The 21,560-nt window shown below is 36.0% G+C and overlaps 1 protein-coding gene across 1 annotated transcript; it reads left to right on the top strand.

Annotated features, from left to right (window-relative positions):
• Positions 1-18,278: 18,278 nt before the first annotated feature.
• On the top strand, positions 18,279-21,220 carry LOC125867420 (probable E3 ubiquitin-protein ligase ARI7). Its single transcript, XM_049547920.1, has one exon. It carries the CDS (start codon positions 18,314-18,316, stop codon positions 20,939-20,941), a length of 2,628 nt encoding a protein of 875 aa, XP_049403877.1. The 5' UTR covers positions 18,279-18,313; the 3' UTR covers positions 20,942-21,220.
• The last annotated feature ends 340 nt before the right edge of the window (positions 21,221-21,560 follow it).

Here is a 21,560-nt window from a genome sequence, read left to right on the forward strand (position 1 = left end):
ATAAATTGCATGAGATACGGCCGTGACCCACATTTGTGGATCTCGAGAGATGCCTAACACCTTCCCCTCGAGGTATTTTGAACTCTTACCTTGATCTCTGGTTCGTTGACCTTAGTTATATTTAGCAAGGTTAGATAGGTGCCCGAACACGCCTTAATTCGTTAGGTGGCGACTCTTCAATCCAACCCAAAGACCAAAAGAGTTGTTAGGTCGTGCATCCGAAAGGAAAGTTCGTTTTTGCCAAAAAATGGGGCGTGACAGAACTAGTCAAGCTGAATTTATTTAATTGTGTTTTGTACATTATTTAATTTATATTATTATTTTGTAATAATTTGTATAACTCTCACTCTCTCTATATATATGAAATATTTGGGGAACCGCCTAAGGGAAGGGGGATATATGTGCTAACTGTTTATTTATTTATTTTGTTTGTCTGAATATTATAATTTGTCTATCGCTTGAATCGTAGAATTGTGCAAACATGTTAAAATCATTTAAATAAGTGGTTTAAAATCAACCTTTATTTATAACTTTATCCGATCAATCAACTTAGCAAATATATGTCATAATTTTGACTTTTAAAATCTCGCATTGCATGCTAATATTGTTAAAATGTGGGAAATTGACTAATAATTATTAAACACAATGCCTATAGGTTTTTCTGAATCTTATTATAATTTTTAGCATGTTCTATTTAGAAATCATGATCATAAGGTTTATTTTTAGTTTGCATATTATTCGGGGTATAGAAAATCATGATTATAGGTTTCTGAATATTATTATATCTTTATATAGAAATTATGTCTATAGGTTTAATAATAATTTCAGCATGTTCACTTAGATATCATGTCTATATGTCTTAACTAGTAGCATCGATAAAACAACTTGTTAAAATCATACCCTGAAAACTTCAGCATGTTAAATAACTAAAATAAATACGCTACATATTCTCTTCTAAGTGTTAATTAATTTCTGCATTTGTAATTTGGTTTTGCCACCTTAAATTTAATTCATAAACTATTTCTAGCATGTTTTAAAACTAAAAATTTTTGTACATATTTGTTGCACGGTTAAATCAACCCTTCAATTAATAAATTTCCTGCACACTATCCGGCCACTTAGAATTAATTATTTTCTGCATATTTTCTAAAATCTGCTACCTGCTGCCCTGATTCTATCTACCTGAAAATAATTATTGCTACATCTACTAAACTGCTGCTACTTAAAATAATTCTCTGATTAATAATAAATCTGCTACTGTTTTCTAAAATAAATTTCTTCATTTGTAATCGCTCTTCTGCTATAGTTTAAAATCAGTTAATGACTTTTCCTATCCTTGTAATAATTTCTACACCTCTGAAATTAATCAATAAAATGTTATAATAAGGTTATGCTTGTATGCACACACTTAGCATGCGACCTTCACTTTACATGTGTTTGCTAGCACGATTAATAAAACCTAGAGGCCAATTTGAGACCTCACAGGCTAAATGAACGTCCTATTTGTTTGACTTGGTGTCTAGGTGGGCCTATTAGTAATCCTAATTTTATTTTAGTCTAAATCCACCCTAATAGTAGTCCAATGCCTCTTGGACCTTAGGCGGGGATGCTAGGCACCTTTTAAAGACGAAATGCATGCGGAAGGTGGGGTAGGGGTAGTTTAGGCCCTACGAATATGATGACATCGACACAGGCTTAAAGCGACAAACCTTAGTTTTGTCTGTCCCTACACGGAAGCCTATCGAAAAAATAAAGAAAAGTCGAGTGTTGATCCGTAAAGTCTATCAGAGTGTCCCTTCCCTTTCTTCCATTATTTGTTTTACACTTATAATTATTTGGGGTAGTTTAATAAAAATAAAAAAATGTTTATTCTATTTGATTGTGCAGCTTCTGTCTCCTCGCTCCTCTCTTTATTAATTGTTTAAATGTTTATTTATTATTTGTTATATCACTTAGTCTTGCATGCTTAACTAATTAATTAAAATAATTAAAATGCCCTTAATTGTTTAATAATATGTTGTCACCTAGTTTTGCATGTTTAATTAATTAAATAATTAAATGAAGTAATNACATCTACTAAACTGGTGCTACTTAAAATAATTCTCTGATTAATAATAAATCTGCTACTGTTTTCTAAAATAAATTTCTTCATTTGTAATCGCTCTTCTGCTATAGTTTAAAATCAGTTAATGACTTTTCCTATCCTTGTAATAATTTCTACACCTCTGAAATTAATCAATAAAATGTTATAATAAGGTTATGCTTGTATGCACACACTTAGCATGCGACCTTCACTTTACATGTGTTTGCTAGCACGATTAATAAAACCTAGAGGCCAATTTGAGACCTCACAGGCTAAATGAACGTCCTATTTGTTTGACTTGGTGTCTAGGTGGGCCTATTAGTAATCCTAATTTTATTTTAGTCTAAATCCACCCTAATAGTAGTCCAATGCCTCTTGGACCTTAGGCGGGGATGCTAGGCACCTTTTAAAGACGAAATGCATGCGGAAGGTGGGGTAGGGGTAGTTTAGGCCCTACGAATATGATGACATCGACACAAGCTTAAAACGACAAACCTTAGTTTTGTCTGTCCCTACACGGAAGTCTATCGAAAAAAATAAAGAAAAGTCGAGTGTTGATCCGTAAAGTCTATCAGAGTGTCCCTTCCCTTTCTTCCATTATTTGTTTTACACTTATAATTATTTGGGGTAGTTTAATAAAAATAAAAAAATGTTTATTCTATTTGATTGTGCAGCTTCTGTCTCCTCGCTCCTCTCTTTATTAATTGTTTAAATGTTTATTTATTATTTGTTATATCACTTAGTCTTGCATGCTTAACTAATTAATTAAAATAATTAAAATGGCCTTAATTGTTTAATAATATGTTGTAACCTAGTTTTGCATGTTTAATTAATTAAATAATTAAATGAAGTAATCTTAATTGTTAAATGTTATATCACCTAGTTTTGCATGTTTAATTAATTAAATGAATTATTGAATGTCATTTAGCTAGCATGTTAATTAATTAAATAATTAAATGAAGTGACTTTAATTGTTATTTGTAACACCCGCATAAATTTCATGAGATACAGATGGGACTCACATTTATGGACCTCGAGGTATGCCTAACATCTTCCCCTCGAGGTAATTTTTGAACCCTTACCCTGATCTATGGTTCGTTGACCTTAGTTAGATTTAGCTAGGTTAGATAGGTGCCCTAGCACGCCTTAATTCGTTTGGTGGCGACTCTTCCATCCAACTCAAAAACTCAAAAGAGTTGTTAGGTCGTGCATCCAAAAGAAAAGTCCGTTTTGCGAAAAACGGGGCGCGACAGAATGGCGACTCTGCTAAGGATATTAGGTTCTAACTATTACGTGTTTCATGCTTTATGTGGGGTTTACTTTCTTAGGTTATTTCATTGTTTATTTGGGATTTACCATGCTAAGTTGTTATTTGATTTCCGTTTTTACTTACTTTCCGTATATACTATTTATTTTATGTTTAGTCCCTTTCCCTCTTTCTTATTTGTGTATTTTCATGTTTCACCCTTTCCCTTTTTCCTTATTTGAGTATTTCATGTTTAATCCCTATCCCCTTTCCTTATTTGCTTAATTTATCTATGTGTTTGCATGCTTATTTATATATTTATTTATTTACTGCTTTCTATAACTGTCTATATGCTACTTCTTTCCATCTACATGTTAAATATTTATGGCTTTGATAAACTGGCATTACGTTCATACTTCCCCAATTGGGATCCTCTCCTTTAAAAAAAAATAATCGTGATGTCGTGCCTTTGCACCTCTCACAAATACTCCATTTCTCTTTAAATACCCATTTTAGAGAGTCGGCATATGCATGAATGGAACGGATAGTTTTACTACTAGGAAACCACGAGCCTTCTCGCATAGAACCTCTTCAAGTCTGTGTCAAGCCAACTCTTAGAAATCTTACTTAGGACATACATGCTGCATAAACCCTAGGTGGTTTGACCATCGGTGTCAATCCACATAATTAGTACCCACCCTATCGTCTAAAGGGCCCCAACACCCTTTAGACAAATTGCATATTTATATGTCAATGTGATGACAATAATTAAATTAAGCCAAACTTTGTCAAAATGAAGTTTAGAAGTTGTTTGTTGTTTTGTTTGCAGAATCATGGATGTTCTCAACTTTCCAAACCCGCGAATGGTCGTAGATATAAACTACAAGCTAAGGAACTGGTGGATTGATATTAAAAGAGACCGCGAAAGAGAGATCTATCATTTGTTGGGCGGGCTTACCTACCTCATCTTTGTCATTCCAAACCCTCACCTGATTAAGGCCTTGCTAGAATTTTGGGACCCTATGAGAATGGTCTTCAAATTCGTGGATTTCGACTTGGTGCCAACGATTGAGGAGATAAGTGGTTTTATCGACCTGCCATACCATGAGTGTGAAATGATGGTACCATATAAGCCATCATTGAGGGAGTTTCTAAAAAGTCTGGGAATGAAGTCAAATTCAACCTTGCCTTCTTTAGATCTTGAGTGGATTCATTTCGACTTTCCATATTCATGCTTTGGCCGAGAGGATAGTTATTACTCTTTTAGTGATGAGTTTGAGTGTTCCGTCGAGGAATGGAAAATAATATCGTCTAAATGCCTTTGTCATTGCCCTATTAGGATCCCTGGTTTTTCCTAAGATAAAGGGTAGGATTGACACACCCTTGAGTTATGTGGTCCGAGATTTAGCTCAAAGAGAGGGCGAATCTAGGAAAACTATAGTGCCCATGATCCTGGCCTCTCAAAAAGTTTGCCCAGTCTTGATTTGCAAGAAAATATTGCTTTTAAATAATTTTTTGAAACCCTCTCAAAAATTCTGCCCCAGTTACTGGTTTGCGAGAAGAAATGCTTTTAAAGAAATTTTTGAGTTACTGGTTGTTGATATGGTAGATAAGGCCTTTGGGATGGAGGCATTTGATATGGAGGAATTTGGAGAGATGGGCGATACCAAGGAACTTGGTGTAGAGGCGTTTCATATCGAGGAGCTTGTATGATAGGATTTTGCAGGCGTGGAGTGAGATATGGAGGTCTAAGAGCATATGCATGATTTTGAGGAGGATATGGGTAATTTGGAAAGTGAGTGTTCCTTGGAGGCATTTGAATGGAGCTTGGTTGATTTTGAGGATGAGAAGTAGAGTAAGTTGGTGGAGGATGAGAAATAGGGTGACCCGGTGGAGGATTATCTTGGATAGTGGCTTGACTTGTAGGCGGCTTATCTATGTTTTTCTCCAAGGCGGGATTGACAGAGAGTAACAACCTGGCCCACCCGCGCTTATCAGACACTTCTTCTTCTAATTCCCTTATTTTCTTTTCCAGGCTTGAGACCAACTCGTCTGAAGGATGCCTCTTTTCAATAGTCTTACTCACAACCTTCTCATTGGTCACTTTCCTCTTTCCTTTGCGATTCTCAGTTGGAAGAGAAAAAAGAGCGCCCTTTGATCGTGTGTAGTAAACCATGATCTACAGATCAACCATTGGGGAAGGGTAAAACAAAAGTAAAAGCAAAAGAAACTCAAGTTAGAGCGTAGCATAAATTGAGATAACAAACGCATTGTTTTAAGATAAACGTCCTAAATGCAAGGAGCATCGTTGAGCCAGAGGTAGGCCTAAGACGACATATAAGTGATGCACAATAGTTAATTCAAGCCTTATTTGCCAATTTGAAGTTTAGATTAGAGGAAATAAACAAACTTTATTTATTATAAAATTCGAACAATACATCATAATTGAAAAACAAAAACTGAAATAAACTAAGGGAAATGAGGTAACAAAGGGAAAGTCATCCTAAATTCTAAAATCTTGAAGATATCGGTTCCAAGAGCTTGGCGCCAATTGACTTCTTGTATCGGGAATGATTTCATGCTCGATCTTCAACACGTTGTGTGCCCATATGTTCTCCCTTTCATTAGCGAGCCCATAGTATCCTTCCCCACTCAATTCTCTATCTTTAACATCTTTTAGGATCCATATGTAATACTCACGTGTGCATAAGGCCTATCGTGCACCCATAAGAATGGTCAACACCCGCTCCCATCTTTGAATTATGATGTGGACTTGTGGTTTATCTAATCCAAATTCATACTTAAACTACTCCATGTCAGACCGGAGTGGTATTACTTGAGTTCGCCCAATTGGCGGAGTACTCGAAGAGGAGCGTATGGTTGAACGCCATTTAAGCCAATAAGCTCAATGAAATATCGGTCGTCGCCTCTTACTATCGCATGAGGGGTGGACAACCAATGGAGCTTTCATTGGATATGGCCGCTTTCAAGCTCTATCAAAAATATCTACCAGTCCACGAATCCAACAAGGACGGTGAAAGCTATCATTCTTCTTGGATGATTATCAATCTTGTTGCCATAACCAAGAAAGATATCTACCGCGTCAGACCGTAGTTAGAAGTTTTCAATAGGCCATAATTGCAGCAAAAGGTTGCATCCCTCGAAAAACATTCTACTGTTGACGTATGTCGACAAACTTCTCATTATTCCCACCAGGATCATGGGCACTATAGTTTTCCTATGTTCGCCCTCTCTTTGAGCTAAATCTAGGACCACATAACCCAAGCGTGTGTCAATCATTTCCCTTATCTTAGGAAAAACCAAGGATCCTAATAGGGCAATGACAAAGGCATTTAGAAGAAATGTTTCCCACTCCTCGACAAAGCACTCAAACTCATCACTAAAAGAGTAATAACTATCCTCTCGGGCAAAGTGTGAATATAGAAAGTCGAAATGAATCCATCCAAGGTCTAAAGAAGGTAAGGTTGGATTTGACTTCATTCCCAGACTTTTTAGAAACTCCCTCAATGGTGGCTTATAAGGTACCATCATTTCACACTCATTGTATGGCAGGTCGATGAAACCACTTATCTCCTCAATCATTGGCACCAAGTCGAAATCCACGAATTTGAAGACCATCCTCGCATGGTCCCAAAATTCTAACAAGACCCTAATCAAGAGAGGGTTTGGTATGACAAATATGAGGTAGGTAAACCCGCCCAACAAATGACGGATCTCTCTTTCGCGGTCTCTCTTAATATCAATCCACCAGTTCCTTAGCTTGTAGTTTACATCTACGACCATTTGTGGGTTTGGGAAGTTGAGAGCATCCATGACTCTGCAAACAAAACAACAAATGACTTCTAAACTCCATTTCAACAAAGTTTGGTTTAATTTAATTATTATCATCACATTGACACATAAATATGCAATTTGTCTAAAGGGTGTTGGGGCCCTTTAGACGATAGGGTGGCTACTAATTATGTGGATTGACACCAAGGGTCAAACCACCTAGGGTTTATCAACATGTATGACCTAAGTATGATTTCTAAGAGTTGGCTTGACACGGACTTGAAAAGGTTCTATGCGAGAAGGTTCGTGATTTTCCGGTAGTAAAACTATTCGTTCCGTCCACGCCTATGCAGACTCTCTATAATGGGTGTTTGAAGAGAAATGGAGTATTTGTGAGAGTTGCAAAGGCACGACATCACGACAAAAAAATTTTATAAAAGGAAGAGGATCCCAATTGGGGAAAATATGAACAGAATGTCAGTTTATCAAAGCAGTAAACATTTAGCATGTAGATGGAAAGTAGTAGCATATAGACAGTTATAGAAAGCAGTAAATAAATAAATATATAAATAAGTATGCAAACACATAGATAAATTAAGCAAATAAGGAAAAGGAATAGGGAATATACATGAAATACTCAAATAAGGGAAAAGGAAAAGGATAAAACATAGAAATACACAAATAAGAAAGAGGGAAATGGACTAAACATAAAATAAATAGTATATAAGGAAAGTAAGTAAAAAACGGAAATCAAATAACAACTTAGCATGGTAAATCCCAAATAAACAATGAAATAACCTAATAAAGTAAACCCCACATAAAGCATGAAACACGTAATGGTTAGAACCTGATATCCCCAACAGAGTCGCCTTTCTGTCGCGCCCCGTTTTTCGCAAAACGGACTTTCCTTTCGGATGCACGACCTAACAACTCTTTTGGGTTTTTGAGTTGGATTGAAGATTTGCCACCTAACAAATTAAGGCGCGTTAGGGCACCTATCTGACCTAGCTAAATCTAACTAAGGTCAACGAACAAGAGATCAGGGTAAGGGTTCAAATTATCTCGTGGGAAAGGTGTTAGGCATACCTCGAGGTCCACAAATGTGGGTCTCGGTCGTTTCTCATGCAATTTATGTGGGGTTACAGATAACAATTAAAGTCACTTTATTTATTTATTTAATTAATTAACATGCTAGCTAAATGACATTCAACAATTAAGGTTACTTCAATAATTCATTTAATTAATTAAGCATGCAAAACTAGGTGATATAACATTTAACAATTAAGATTACACTTAATTATTTAATTAATTAAACATGTGAAACTAGGTGACAACATAATATTAAACAATTAAGAGCATTTTAATTATTTTAATTAATTAGTTAAGTATGCAAGACTAAGTGATATAACAAACAATAAATAAACATTTAAACAATTAATAAAGAGAGGAGCGAGGAGACAGAAGTTGCACAATCAAATAGAATAAACATTTTTTTTATTTTTTATTAAACTAACCCAAATAATTGTAAGTATAAAACAAATAAAGGAAGAAAGGGAAGGGAGACTCTGACAGACTTTACGGATCAGCACTCGATTTTTCTTTATTTTTTTCGATAGGCTTCCATGTAGGGACAAACAAAACCAAGTTTTGTCGCTTGAAGCCTGAGTCGATGTCATCATATCCGTAGGGCCTAAACTACCCCTACCCGATCTTCCGCATGCATTTCGTCTTTAAAAGGTGCCTAGCATCCCCGGCTAAGGTCCAAGAGGCATTGGACTACTATTAGGGTGGATTTAGACTAAAATAAAATAAAGGTTCTTAATAGACCCACCTAGACACCAAGTCAAACAAATAGGATGTTCATTTAGCATGTGAGGTCTCAAATTGGCCTCTAGGTTTTATTAATCATTCTAGCAAACACAAGTAATGTGAAGGTCGCATGCTAAGTGTATGCATACAAGCATAACATTATTATAATAGCTTATTGATTAATTTTAGAGGTGCAGAAATTATTAAAAGGATAGGAAAAGTCATTAACTGATTTTAAAATATAGCAGGAGAGCAATTACAAATGCAGAAAATTATTTTAGAAAACAGTAGTAGATTTATTATTAATGCAGAGAATTATTTTAAGTAGTAGCAGTTTAGTAGATGCAGAAATAATTATTTTCGGGTAGATAGAATAAGGGCAGCAGGTAGCTGATTTTAGAAAATATGCAGAAAATAATTAATTCTAAGTGGCCGGATAGTGTGCAGAAAGTTTATTAACTGAAGGGTTGATTTAACCGTGCAGCAAATATGTAGAGCAAATTTTAGTTTTAAAACATGTTGGAAAGAGTTTATGAATTAATTTTAAGGTGGCAGGACCTAATTACAAATGCAGAAATTAATTAACACTTAGAAGAGAATATGTAGAGTATTTATTTTAGTTATTTAACATGCTGAAGTTTTCAGGGTATGATTTTAACAAGCTGTTTTATCGATGCTATTAGTTAAGACCTATAGACATGATATCTAAGTGAACATGCTGAAATTATTATTAAGCCTATAGACATAATTTATATATAAAGATATAATAATATTCAGAAACCAATAGGCATGATTTTCTAAACCCCGAATAATATGTATAGTAAAAATAAACCTTATGATCATGATTTCTAAATAGAACATGCTGAAAATTATAGTAAGATTCAGAAAAACCTATAGGCATTGTGTCTAATAATTATTAGTCAATTTTCCACATTTTAACAATATTATCATGCAAGGCGAGATTCTAAAAGTCAAAATTATGACATATATTTGCTAAGTTGATTGATCGGATAAAGTTATAAATAAAGGTTGATTTTAAACCACTTATTTAAATTATTCTAACATGTTTGCACAATTCTACGTTTCAAGCGATAGACAAATTATAATAATCACACAAATAAAATAAATAAATAAACAGTTAACACATATATCCCCCTTCCCTTAGGCGGTTCCCCCAATATTTCATATAGAGAGAGAGAGTTGAGAGCTATACAAATTATTACAAAATAATAATAGAAATTAAATAATGTACAAAACACAATTAAATAAATTCAGCTTGGCTAGCATTTGCTCCCATGGAGACTCTACCATATCTTGAACTCTAAGTTCAAGAACCTGCTAGAAGGGAAAATGTAACATATATATATATATATATATAATGGCAAAACAATCTTAATATCAAATAGCAACAAATTGCTTTCATATATTTAAGCAACACACATGACATTAATTATTTTATACTTATGAGCAGGAAACGGATACACAAACATATTCCAACTAATTACAGAAGTATAAAGTCAAGCATAGAACACATATTAAGAAGATTGACCTGGATGCTTCCTTTATTTATTTCAAACACACAATATTCATAATATATGATGCAAGACAAAATTTAAATTAATGAAGGGGAGCTTACAATTATGCAGAGTATAGTTATCAGCAATGCAGACGAACTCAATCTGATGCTAGACCCGAACACAACAATACCAAGTAAAGAAACACTTAAAATGTTCAGCGATTTCAGAAAAACTTTTTAGAGCAGAGAGTGTTTTATGCTATTGTGGAATGTGTAAGCAAATGTCCGAGTTGTAGAGTGGTGATGTCTATCTTTTATAACTAATTATGAGCCTTATTTATATACTAAAGAGAGGGCACAACATAAAAGGAAAGAAAATAATTAAGGAGACATATTTTGGGTAATTTATTTTCTTAAATTACGAAGGAACCAATTTAAAGAAATGAATTGATTTTCGGTCAATCAAATATATTTTTTCCTTAACAAATAGGGAGTAAAAAAAACAGTACAATTTTTTTACCTTACTCAAACACAATTTTACCAAAATAAAACAAGTAAGAATATGTTTCAATTTATTTAAGACGAGCAAATAAGCAATTCAGGATAACCAATTGATGCAATGTATAACTATATAAGGAAAGAAATATTTACATGCATATTAAAGATCATATTATATATACTTATCATAATATCACAAGTAAGAATCTGTTCCCAACTTAATTAAGACAAAGAAACAGTCAAAATATAGAAGGCAAGGAGAGAATAGACTTATTAAAGGAAAGCAATATTTATGCGTAAATCCAATGTTAAGACATACGATTTCACACACTTATTTCCAGCAATTAACATGTAAACATCTAGCAAATTTTAATTGAGCCAGTAAAATCAACATAGAGTCAACTAGTATAAGATGTGAAACTTATGCCAAAATTTAAGCATACTCACTAAATTAGAAGCAATTAGATTAGTTTATTTCTTTTAACAAGGTCCACTAATCAGATCACTAAACGAGGGGAAATAAGCAAGCACAAACCTTTGATTTTAAGCAAAAGTTTTGATACAGATTTGATCACCTATCATGAATAAAACTTCAATAGTATAGCAATTCGAAGCATACTATAATCCACTCCACGGGACTAAATCATATAACATAATGGTATATTATAAGAATTTAAGAAACAATTTCAAAGAATCACAAATAGTGGCATATGTTTAAGATGAGATAACTTCACATACAATGTTGAAACATGCATTGAAATCAGTCACACTAAAAAACAGAACATACCTTGACGGATCTATTCAGACCTGTCTTTAATGATCTCGAAATTCCTGGAAAAAAAGGGTCCATCAGGCCTTGATGTTGCTGGCTAGAGAATAAAGAAGGTGGAGGCGAGTAGAGGCGGTAGCTGCCTCATTTGGTCGGCGTTGTTTTTGCTTGGTCCTCGCCGGAAAAGGAAGAGAAGGGAGGAGGAGTATCGCCAGATGCTTGCTATCTCCGTGCAGCTGCTGCCATTTCACCAAGCTGCTGGCCGGAGCTCTTGCTGGTTGGAGCTCGCTGTTGTTGACAGAGTTGCTAGCTCTTGGCGGCTGGCTGTTGTCATTGTCGTTCTCATGACTGCTGGCCGGAGAGGAGAAAACAAGTGGGGCTTGAGGCGGAGGCAGCGCTCGCCAGAACCTGATGCTGCCTCGCTGAGCTGTTGGCTTCGTCCTCTTCGTTGCTGGTCGGAAAGGAGGAGAGAGAGAAGGTGTCGGCGTTGGGGTTTCGACGGTGTTGTTGTCTCTCGCCGGAGCAAGGAAGAGAGAGGAGAGAGGGGGCCGCCACTTTGCTTGGAGAGGGGAGGAAGAAGAAGATGGAAAAGTGAATGGGTTTNAAGAAGAAGATGTAAAAGTGAATGGGTTTTAGGTTTAGGAGTCTTTTAGGTTAAAATAGGANTATCGCCAGATGCTTGCTATCTCCGTGCAGCTGCTGCCATTTCACCAAGCTGCTGGCCGGAGCTCTTGCTGGTTGGAGCTCGCTGTTGTTGACAGAGTTGCTAGCTCTTGGCGGCTGGCTGTTGTCATTGTCGTTCTCATGACTGCTGGCCGGAGAGGAGAAAACGAGCGGGGCTTGAAGCGGAGGCAGCGCTCGCCGGAACCTGATGCTGCCTCGCTGAGCTGTTGGCTTCGTCCTCTTCGTTGCTGGCCGGAAAGGAGGAGAGAGAGAAGCTGTCGGCGTTGGGGTTTCGACGGTGTTGTTGTCTCTCGCCGGAGCAAGGAAGAGGGAGGAGAGAGGGGGCCGCCACTTTGCTTGGAGAGGGGAGGAAGAAGAAGATGTAAAAGTGAATGGGTTTTAGGTTTAGGAGTCTTTTAGGTTAAAATAGGAAGGTTTAGAGAATTGAATCAGGACCATTGATTTCATAAGAGATGAAGGGCTAGCATTCGATCCAGGATTAAGGACGGTCAAGATTAAAAGCTGAAATTTTAAAATCATATTGAATTGAATTTTAAATGGCTAAAATTGAAATGAAATGGTGGCTATGGTTGAAATGAGAATTTGAATTGAAGTGGCTAGAATTGAAAGAAATTAGAATAGAATAGGCTAACATTTAAATGATTTTGAGGGAATTTAAAGAAATGTTATCCAATTAAAATACTACAAATATTATAACATTTTGTATAATAGAAATCACTTAAACTTTATAACATTTGAAATAAAATAATTTTTTTGAGTTTTTACTAATAATTTTAGAAATATCTTAATAGCATTTACGATAATTTTATTGTAGTTAGAATATTAATGTGGTGGTAAAGCTGGACATGGCAAAGGCTTATGACAAAGTTTCTTGGATATTTCTAACGAAAGTCTTGAGAAAATATGGGTTCTCAGAGATCATCATTGACATGGTTTGGAAGTTGGTGTCGAATAACTGGTACTCGATTCTAATTAATGGTCAATCAAATGGTGTTTTCCAATCATCTAGGGGCTTAAAGCAGGGAGACCCCCTATCACTCACTCTATTCATAATTGCAGCCGAAGTACTGATAAGAGGGTTGAATAATTTGCATGAAGATAAAAGCCTCAAGGGATACATGCCCAAGTGGAGTCCTAAAATTGATCACCTTTCATTTGCGGATGATACCATTCTATTTGGCTCAGGGGATAGACATTCGGTAATATAAATGATGAAAATGTTAAGGGAGTATGAGAAAGTCTCGTGTTAGATGATTAAGAAATCTAAAAGCTATTTTTATCTTCATGATAACACACCATTGATAGTTGCAATTAGGTTGAGAAGAATTACAGGGATCAGGCAAGGAACTTCCCTTTTACCTATCTTGGGTGTCTAGTTTTTTATGGCAGGAAGCGAAAGTCTTATTTTGAAGAGTTGATAATAAAGATTGCTAAAAGAGTACTGTCATGGCAAAACAAATTCCTCTCATTCAATGACAAGTATACTTTAATCAGCCATGTGCTTCAATCTCTTCCAGTGTACCTATTATCTTCCATGCATACTCAAAAAAGCGTTATTAACCAAATCCACCAATGTTTTGCAAAATTCTTTTGGGGAAGCAGAAGCCTAAAAGGTAAACACTGGGTAACATGGGAAGACATGTGTCTACCTAAAGATGAAGGAGGGTTGGGGTTCAGGTCCCTCCATACTGTAAATGATGCACTACTTGCAAAGCTTTGGTGGCATTTTAGAGTCTCAACAACATCTCTATGGAGCACGTATATGGGGAATAAGTATTGTAAAAAGCTCCATCCTGTGTTAGCTAAAAGTGTGGGGTCTTCACATGTATGGAGGAAAATGGTGGCCATAAGAGAGGAAGTGGAACATGACATTTGGTGGCAAGTAAAAGCTGGAAATTCCAGGTTTTGGCTTGACAACTAGACTAAACAAGGGGCATTGTATTATACAGAAGGTGAATCTGCCAGGGAGGAGGAAATAGAAGTAAGAGAGTTCATTACAAGTGGGACTTGGAGGATAGAAAAGTTGAAGGAGTACATTTCAGAGGAGATGGTAGAATATATTGTAGAGAGCATCAAGCCCCTCACTTCCGAAACAAATGACAAAGCTTGGTGGATGGGAAATTCAACTGAAATTTTTACTGTTAAATCTGCATATCTTATTTCGAGGCAGAGAAGACAGCCATTGGAGTGGAGGAGTTGCATGTGGATCAAGAGACTACCTTTTAAGATATCGTTCTTTTTGTGGATAGTTTGGAAGAAAAGAATTGCCACAGATGATAATCTAAACAGAATGAGGATGAACATAGTTTCAAAATGTTATTGTTGTGACAAAGGGGAAATGGAGACCATGACACATTTATTACTAACAGCTCCCATAGCCCAACGGCTATGGAAGCAGTTTGTTTCTTGTGCAGGTATTACCATAGCAGGAGAACAATTACATAATGTGATTATGCAATGGTGGGAATATGATGCAAATCCTAAGGTGCAACACATAATGAAAGCAATACCTACAATAATTATGTGGGAACTATGAATGAGGAGGAATGCAAATAGACATGACAAGGAAGTCTCTTTCGATAAAATGTACACTCAATGTCAATCGATAGTACTTATGTTGATAAGAGTTACATATCCTTGGTTACGAAATATCCCTTACCATTGGTCGGGGATGCTTGATTTACTCCAGTAGTATAAACCAGTTCTATACTAGCACATAGTAAAGTGGCTAACACCAGAGGAAGGATAGGTAAAGTGTAATACAGATGGAGCTAGCGAAGGCAATCCGGGAGAAAGCTCTTATGGATTTTGTATAAGAGGGAGTCAAGGAGATCTAGTATACGTTGAAGCACAAAAGATAGGCAACACAACAATCATAGAAGCAAAAATTACAGCAATCTGGAAGGCACTGAGCTACTGGCACTGAGCTACTGCAAGAGGGGTGGGATTACAAACGTCATATTAGAGACAGATTCACGAAGTCTTCGAAATATGATTCAAAGAGAATGAAGGGTACCTTGGAGCTTAATAGAAAGGATAGAGGAGATACATGAGATTATGTCTACACTTAATATAGAGTTAGTGCATATATTCATAGAAGCTAATCAATTAGCTGATCACATCACTAACATATCTATCAATCAGGAAGACATGCGTAGTATCACAGTTTTCAAGATCTACCAAGCAAAGGAAGAAAGATCTTAAACATGGACAAGCAACAAATACCAGCTATCAGAATAAGAACAAGGAAAATCATTATCAGCAGCAAAAATGATATGTAGAGGAGGGACCACAGAGACAACAGAATCACTTAGCTATTACATTTACATAATAGTTGTGGTCAAGACAGGGGCAATATAGCTAAGCAAAAACATCTAGTTAGTCACAACTACTTCAGCCAACAAAGAGTGATATCACCAACAAAAGGGAGAATCGTTGAGCCACATTGTCATGGATTTCATAGTGTACATGCTACAAAAAAAATAGAGGTTAAAAGAGGAAAATGGAGCAAGTAAATACGGGGTGAAAAACACTGGGACCCTTAGAAACATCTTCAGCAGCGGAGAAATGAATGGAAGAGGCAGCTAGGGAATCAAATTAGGAAACTCTATGTTTTAGGGGATTGGTTTTCACCTGAGATTTGGTCAGTTTTGGACCGACCTCTTATTTGTTGTTTTTGTTTGTAATGGGGTCATTTTGAGTCCATTTGCCTTTAATAATAAAATGGACCACCGGTCCAAAAATTACCAAAAATAAAAAAAATAAAAAAAATAAAAATAAATAAAAATATGAATACAATTTTTGCAATTGTCTTCTCTGACTCTCTCTTTCTTTCTTCTTCTTCTCTTTCTTCTTCTCCTCTTTCTCCTTCTCCTTCTCCTTCTCCTTCTTCCTCTTCCTCTTCTTCCTCTTTTTCATCTTCTTCCTCCTCTTCCTCTTCTTCTTCCCTCTTCTTCCTCCTCTTCATGTTCCTCTTCTTCTTCTTCCTCCTCCTCCTCTTCTTCTTCTTCTTCTTCTTCTTCTTCTTCTTCTTCTTCTTCTTCTTCTTCTTCTTCTTCTTCTTCTTCTTCTTCTTCCTCTTCTTCCTCCTCTTCATGTTCCTCTTCTTCCTATTCCTCCTCCTCCTCCTCTTTCTTCTTCTTCTTCTTCTTCTTCCATGTTCCTTTTTTGCGATTTTTTTGTTCACCAAACCCAAATCTGAATCTGTATTCACTTGTGCATTACTAACCCTTTAAGCAAAACTCGAAATTATTAAATATGAATGTATTAAAAATCAAACAATATATATGATGTATGAATGCCAATGTAGTTTATTACAATCTACTAAATCTCAAATATGAAAATAAAATCACAAAAAATATCGAATAATAGTGTTTAAAAGACGAAAAATTCGAAATACATAAAATAGGAAAATTTGATAAAATACTTGATGAATATGAAAACAAACTCATAAAAAATCGAATAATATGTTTAAAAGACGAAAAATCCGAAATACAAAATACTTGGTGAATATAAAAATAAAATCACAAGAAATCTCATAAAATACTTGTTGACTTCGAATTTACCTTTATCAATGGGTGAACAATTTATTGAATTAATTGCGAGATTTCTTGAAAAAAAGTATAAACTTCCAAGAGTTGATTTTCTTGAATAAGTAAAGGAGGTAACAATGGTGAAAAAGGGAAGAGAGAGAAAGGAGTAATTTGGGGTAAACCTGGAAAGGGGGGGGGGTAAGTGGGTAATGGGGTATTTTTTTTTAAAAAAATTATTGTATAATAAAGTTAAAAAAATGGTCCAATATGGGCCTGATTTGAAAAATAAAAGGAAAGAAGATTAGTTATATTATGATACAATTTATTTTCTAAAATATTAACATATTGACATTTTTAATGATTATTTTAAAGTGTAGATATTTTTAATAATTATGATTAGGGTTGTTCATGATTATGGTTAAAAAAATCAAACCGAACCGCAATCCGAACCAAACCGATTTAAAAAATTGATTTTTGGTTAGGTTTGATTTTTAAATTTTGAAAACCGATACTATTTGGTTTGGTTTTGATTTTATTAAAAAACAACCGCAAAAATAACCAAACCGGACCGATAAATTTTATAATTATTTATATATTATTCATAAATAAATTAAAAATATTTTGTTAAAATTTAATTAACCTAAGTCTTTAACTTTACCATTTTCTCAAGCCCAACACTTTAGCCCAACTATAACAATCCTCAGTCCAAGTCCATCAGAATTCATTTTAGTCTTTACCTACCATACTTCACATAAAATAGTCACACTTTCTCTTAATTGAATCATTCTTTCCGTGTAATGATAATTCTAGTGTTGCTTAATTGCTTAATTGAATCGACATTAGTTTTTTTGTGGATTGTTCATTGACTTGGTGTTTGTGCCTATCGAGATACGTACGTCCTCAAAAAAAATATTACTTTCAAATCGAATAAACCAGAAAAACTGAACCAAATCGAACCAAAACCGACAATAATCAAACCGACAATTATTTTTTTCGTTTGATTTAGTTTTAGAAATTTAAAAAACCGACTAAATTGGTTTGATTTTGGTTTTAATCAATAACCGATTCAAACTGAATCACGAACACTCCTGATTATGATAGAAATTGTGACTAGTTTGCTAATTTTCCCAAAATAAATTGTGTAGTTAGTTAATTTTTCCAAAAAATAAAATAGTACTCTATAATTTTTGCCACGTCAAGAGAATGGGCCCATAGTTCCACAAAATATAAACCTTCTCCAATAACTACGCGGATTTCAACAATCTTAAAAAACAAGTATTTTAGGGCTAAAATTCTGTTCCAAGAACAATACAATACCATTATACTTTCACTCAGCTGCGCCTTTTTACTCCTCATTACTTTTTTTTACCTTTGTCTTTTGATCATGGAGAACGACGTCGACATGTACGATGGAACCGACGTAGACTCCGCCGGCGATGACTTCTACGGCGACGATGGCCTCATCAACGGTGGAGACAGTGGCTCGGAGTCTTCCGGCGATGATATCATCGATAATGATCTTGATGATCTTCCTTGTGACAAAAACTATGTCGTTTTGTCCGATGATGATATCGGTCGTCTCATGGATGATGATATCTCTAAGGTTTCTTCTGTTCTCTCTGTTTCCAGAACTGATGCATCTGCTTTACTCCGTCGGTATAACTGGAGTGTGAATAAAGTTCATGAAGAATGGTTTGCCGATGAATCCAATGTTAGAGAAACTGTTGGCTTGAAAATTCAGGAGAAAGTTGTTCAATTTCGGGACTCAAAGGAGGTATCTTGTGGAATTTGCTTTGAGGATTATTCTTCTGATGGAATTTTGGCGTCTGCTTGTGGTCATCCTTTTTGTGTTGAATGTTGGAAAGGGTATATTAGTAATTCAATAGCTGATGGTCCTGGATGTTTGAATTTGCGATGTGCAGAACCATCTTGTAAAGTTGCTGTTGCACAGGATATGATTGATCGATTAACGTCTGATGATGATAAAAAGAGGTACTATGGATTTCTTTTTCGTTCTTATGTTGAGGAAAATAGGAAGATTAAGTGGTGTCCTGCTCCGGGATGTAATTTTGCAGTTGAATTTGATATAGGGAGTGATAATTGTGAAGTTATATGTGGCTGTTCGAATTATTTTTGTTGGAGTTGTACGGAGGAAGCTCATAGTCCGGTTGATTGTGATATGGTGGTTAAGTGGATGGAGAAAAATAATGCAGAATCAGAGAACACAAATTGGATTCTGGCTTACACAAAGGCTTGTCCTAAATGCAAGAGGCCGATTGAAAAGAATGAAGGGTGTATGCGTATGACTTGTCGAGACCCTTGCAAGTATCAGTTTTGTTGGTTGTGTCTTAATTCTTGGTCAGTTCATGGTTATAATTCATGTAACAAGTACACGCCAGGGAATGAAGATGACCAAAAGAAAGAAATGGCCAAGCAATCTATTGAGAAGTACACTCATTATTATGAGAGATGGGCTGCTAATGAGAAGTCAAGGAGAAAAGCTGTAAAAGATTTGAAGAGAATGGGGGAAGTGAATGTTAAGGAGCTGAGTGAATTGCAATCCATACCAGAGACACAATTGAAGTTCATCTTAGAAGCATGGAAGCAGATTGTTGAGTGTAGGAGAGTGTTGAAGTGGACTTATGCTTATGGGTTTTACTTGCCTGATGAGGAGCAAACGAAAAGGCAGTTTTTTGAGTATTTGCAAGGCCAGGCAGAGGCTGGTTTGGAGAGGCTTCACCTTTGTGCAGAGAAGGAACTGGAGATTTACCTGAATGTTGAAGAAGGTAATTCCAAAACATTTGATGATTTCCGTATAAAGCTTACTAGTCTGACTAGTGTGACTAGGAATTACTTTGAGAATTTAGTTAGAGCACTTGAGAATGGTCTTGAAGATGTTGATTCGCAAGGAGCTCTTGGAAACATAGCAACGAGCTCTAAAACCCCAGCTGTGAGCAGCAAACGGACCAACTCGAAAAAATTATTACTAGGTGGGGACAGAATGCTCGTCAAGGAAAGAGCTGAGAAAATTATGACCATCATGAGAACTAGAAATGCAAAACTACCTAGTACTAACAGCACTGCAAGCTCGAAACATGTCTTAGTTCCTGGTGGAGGACATACGAATAGGGCCAATAATCTTGATATAAGAGAAGACAACACTGTGAGAACATCAAAAAGTCCATTTGAAGCTTGGGGCGTCAAATTTAAGGAATCAAAAGAGACACCTGTAGCCACAAGGAGTTTTACTTTGGGCCCACAGTTTTTACAAAGAGCTGGGGTGAACAGCACAACCAGCTCGAGTAATTTACAGCTAGCTGGTGGCAGAAAGTTAATGAACATTGGAGCGGGCAGTGTGAAAAACTTGGCAAATGCGCATGTGGATGGAAGCAACAAACTCACTCTGTCTAAAACTCCACAGGTGGCAGGAAGCAACAAACTCGCTCTGTCTAAAACTCCACATGTAGCTGGAAGCGACAACCTCACTCTGTCTAAAACTCCACATGTGGCTGGGGTGAGCAGCACAACCAGCTCGAGTAATTTACTGCTAGCTGGGGGCAGAAAGCTAATGAACATTGGAGCAGGCAGTGTGAAAAACTTGGCAAGTGTACATGTGGATGGAAGTAACAATCTCACTATGTCTAAAACTCCACATGTGGCTGGAAGCAACAACCTCACTCTGTCTAAAACTCCACATATGGCTGGGAGTAGCAGCAGAATAGATGGTGGGAAAAAGCACAGGAAAACAAATACTGGGGCATCCTTAATCATAAAGTTGGATGACGACGATTTAGGAGAGGCATCTTCTGCAACAGGAGCATCATTAACACAAAAGTTTATTGCTGATTTTGAAGGTTGGGCATGTGATTCGTGCACATTTCTGAATGCTGACTCTACCACAACATGCCTGATGTGCAGTGAAGATGCTTCTGGCAGTTGGGAATGCGAAAAGTGTACATTTCTCAATAAGAAGCATGCTTCCACATGCCAAATATGTGAGCACCGTAAATGAAGTCCTTGCACCTAAAAATAAATGGCTGCCCCCAGGGGATACGCTCGGCCACAAGTTAGCTTTTGCATTATCCTACCTTACCGTTTCATCAGTCTTATGTTCTGCTTTTGGTCAATAGTTACCTAAAACTTTCTTATTGCATCAGTTGGATGCGTAGGCTTTGGGAGTAGTATAGTTATACATATAAATGAGGTTCCTGGTAATTGTAGTGATACACTTTCTCCAGGTACACAACAGCTTGAGCTTTGTGTTATTACTTACTAGTAATTGCCAGTGTTTTATTCCCTTTATTGTGAAGCCTAGAAACTGGTACTTTGCATTATATCTTTATTCTGATACCAAATGTGGCTTTGGAAACATTTTTGGAATCTATAATTCTGCTTTGATGTCTTTCTAGGTCTTTAGCACCTTTAATAATCAGAAGTAGCTGATAAAAATTCTACTTTACCTGAAGAGGATGTCCCCATGTATCATATTATGCAAGGACTAAATTAATCAATGACTCCTTGAACCTGGGAGACAATTAGGTAATATGCGTTCGATTAAAAAATCTCTGGAACTTGTGTAATAAAACATTAAACTTGTATTCTGAAGCATGTCAGTGAACTTGAAGATGTAG

Source organism: Solanum stenotomum, chromosome 1 (genome assembly GCF_019186545.1).
Source record: "Solanum stenotomum isolate F172 chromosome 1, ASM1918654v1, whole genome shotgun sequence".
NCBI classification, from domain to species: domain Eukaryota; kingdom Viridiplantae; phylum Streptophyta; class Magnoliopsida; order Solanales; family Solanaceae; genus Solanum; species Solanum stenotomum.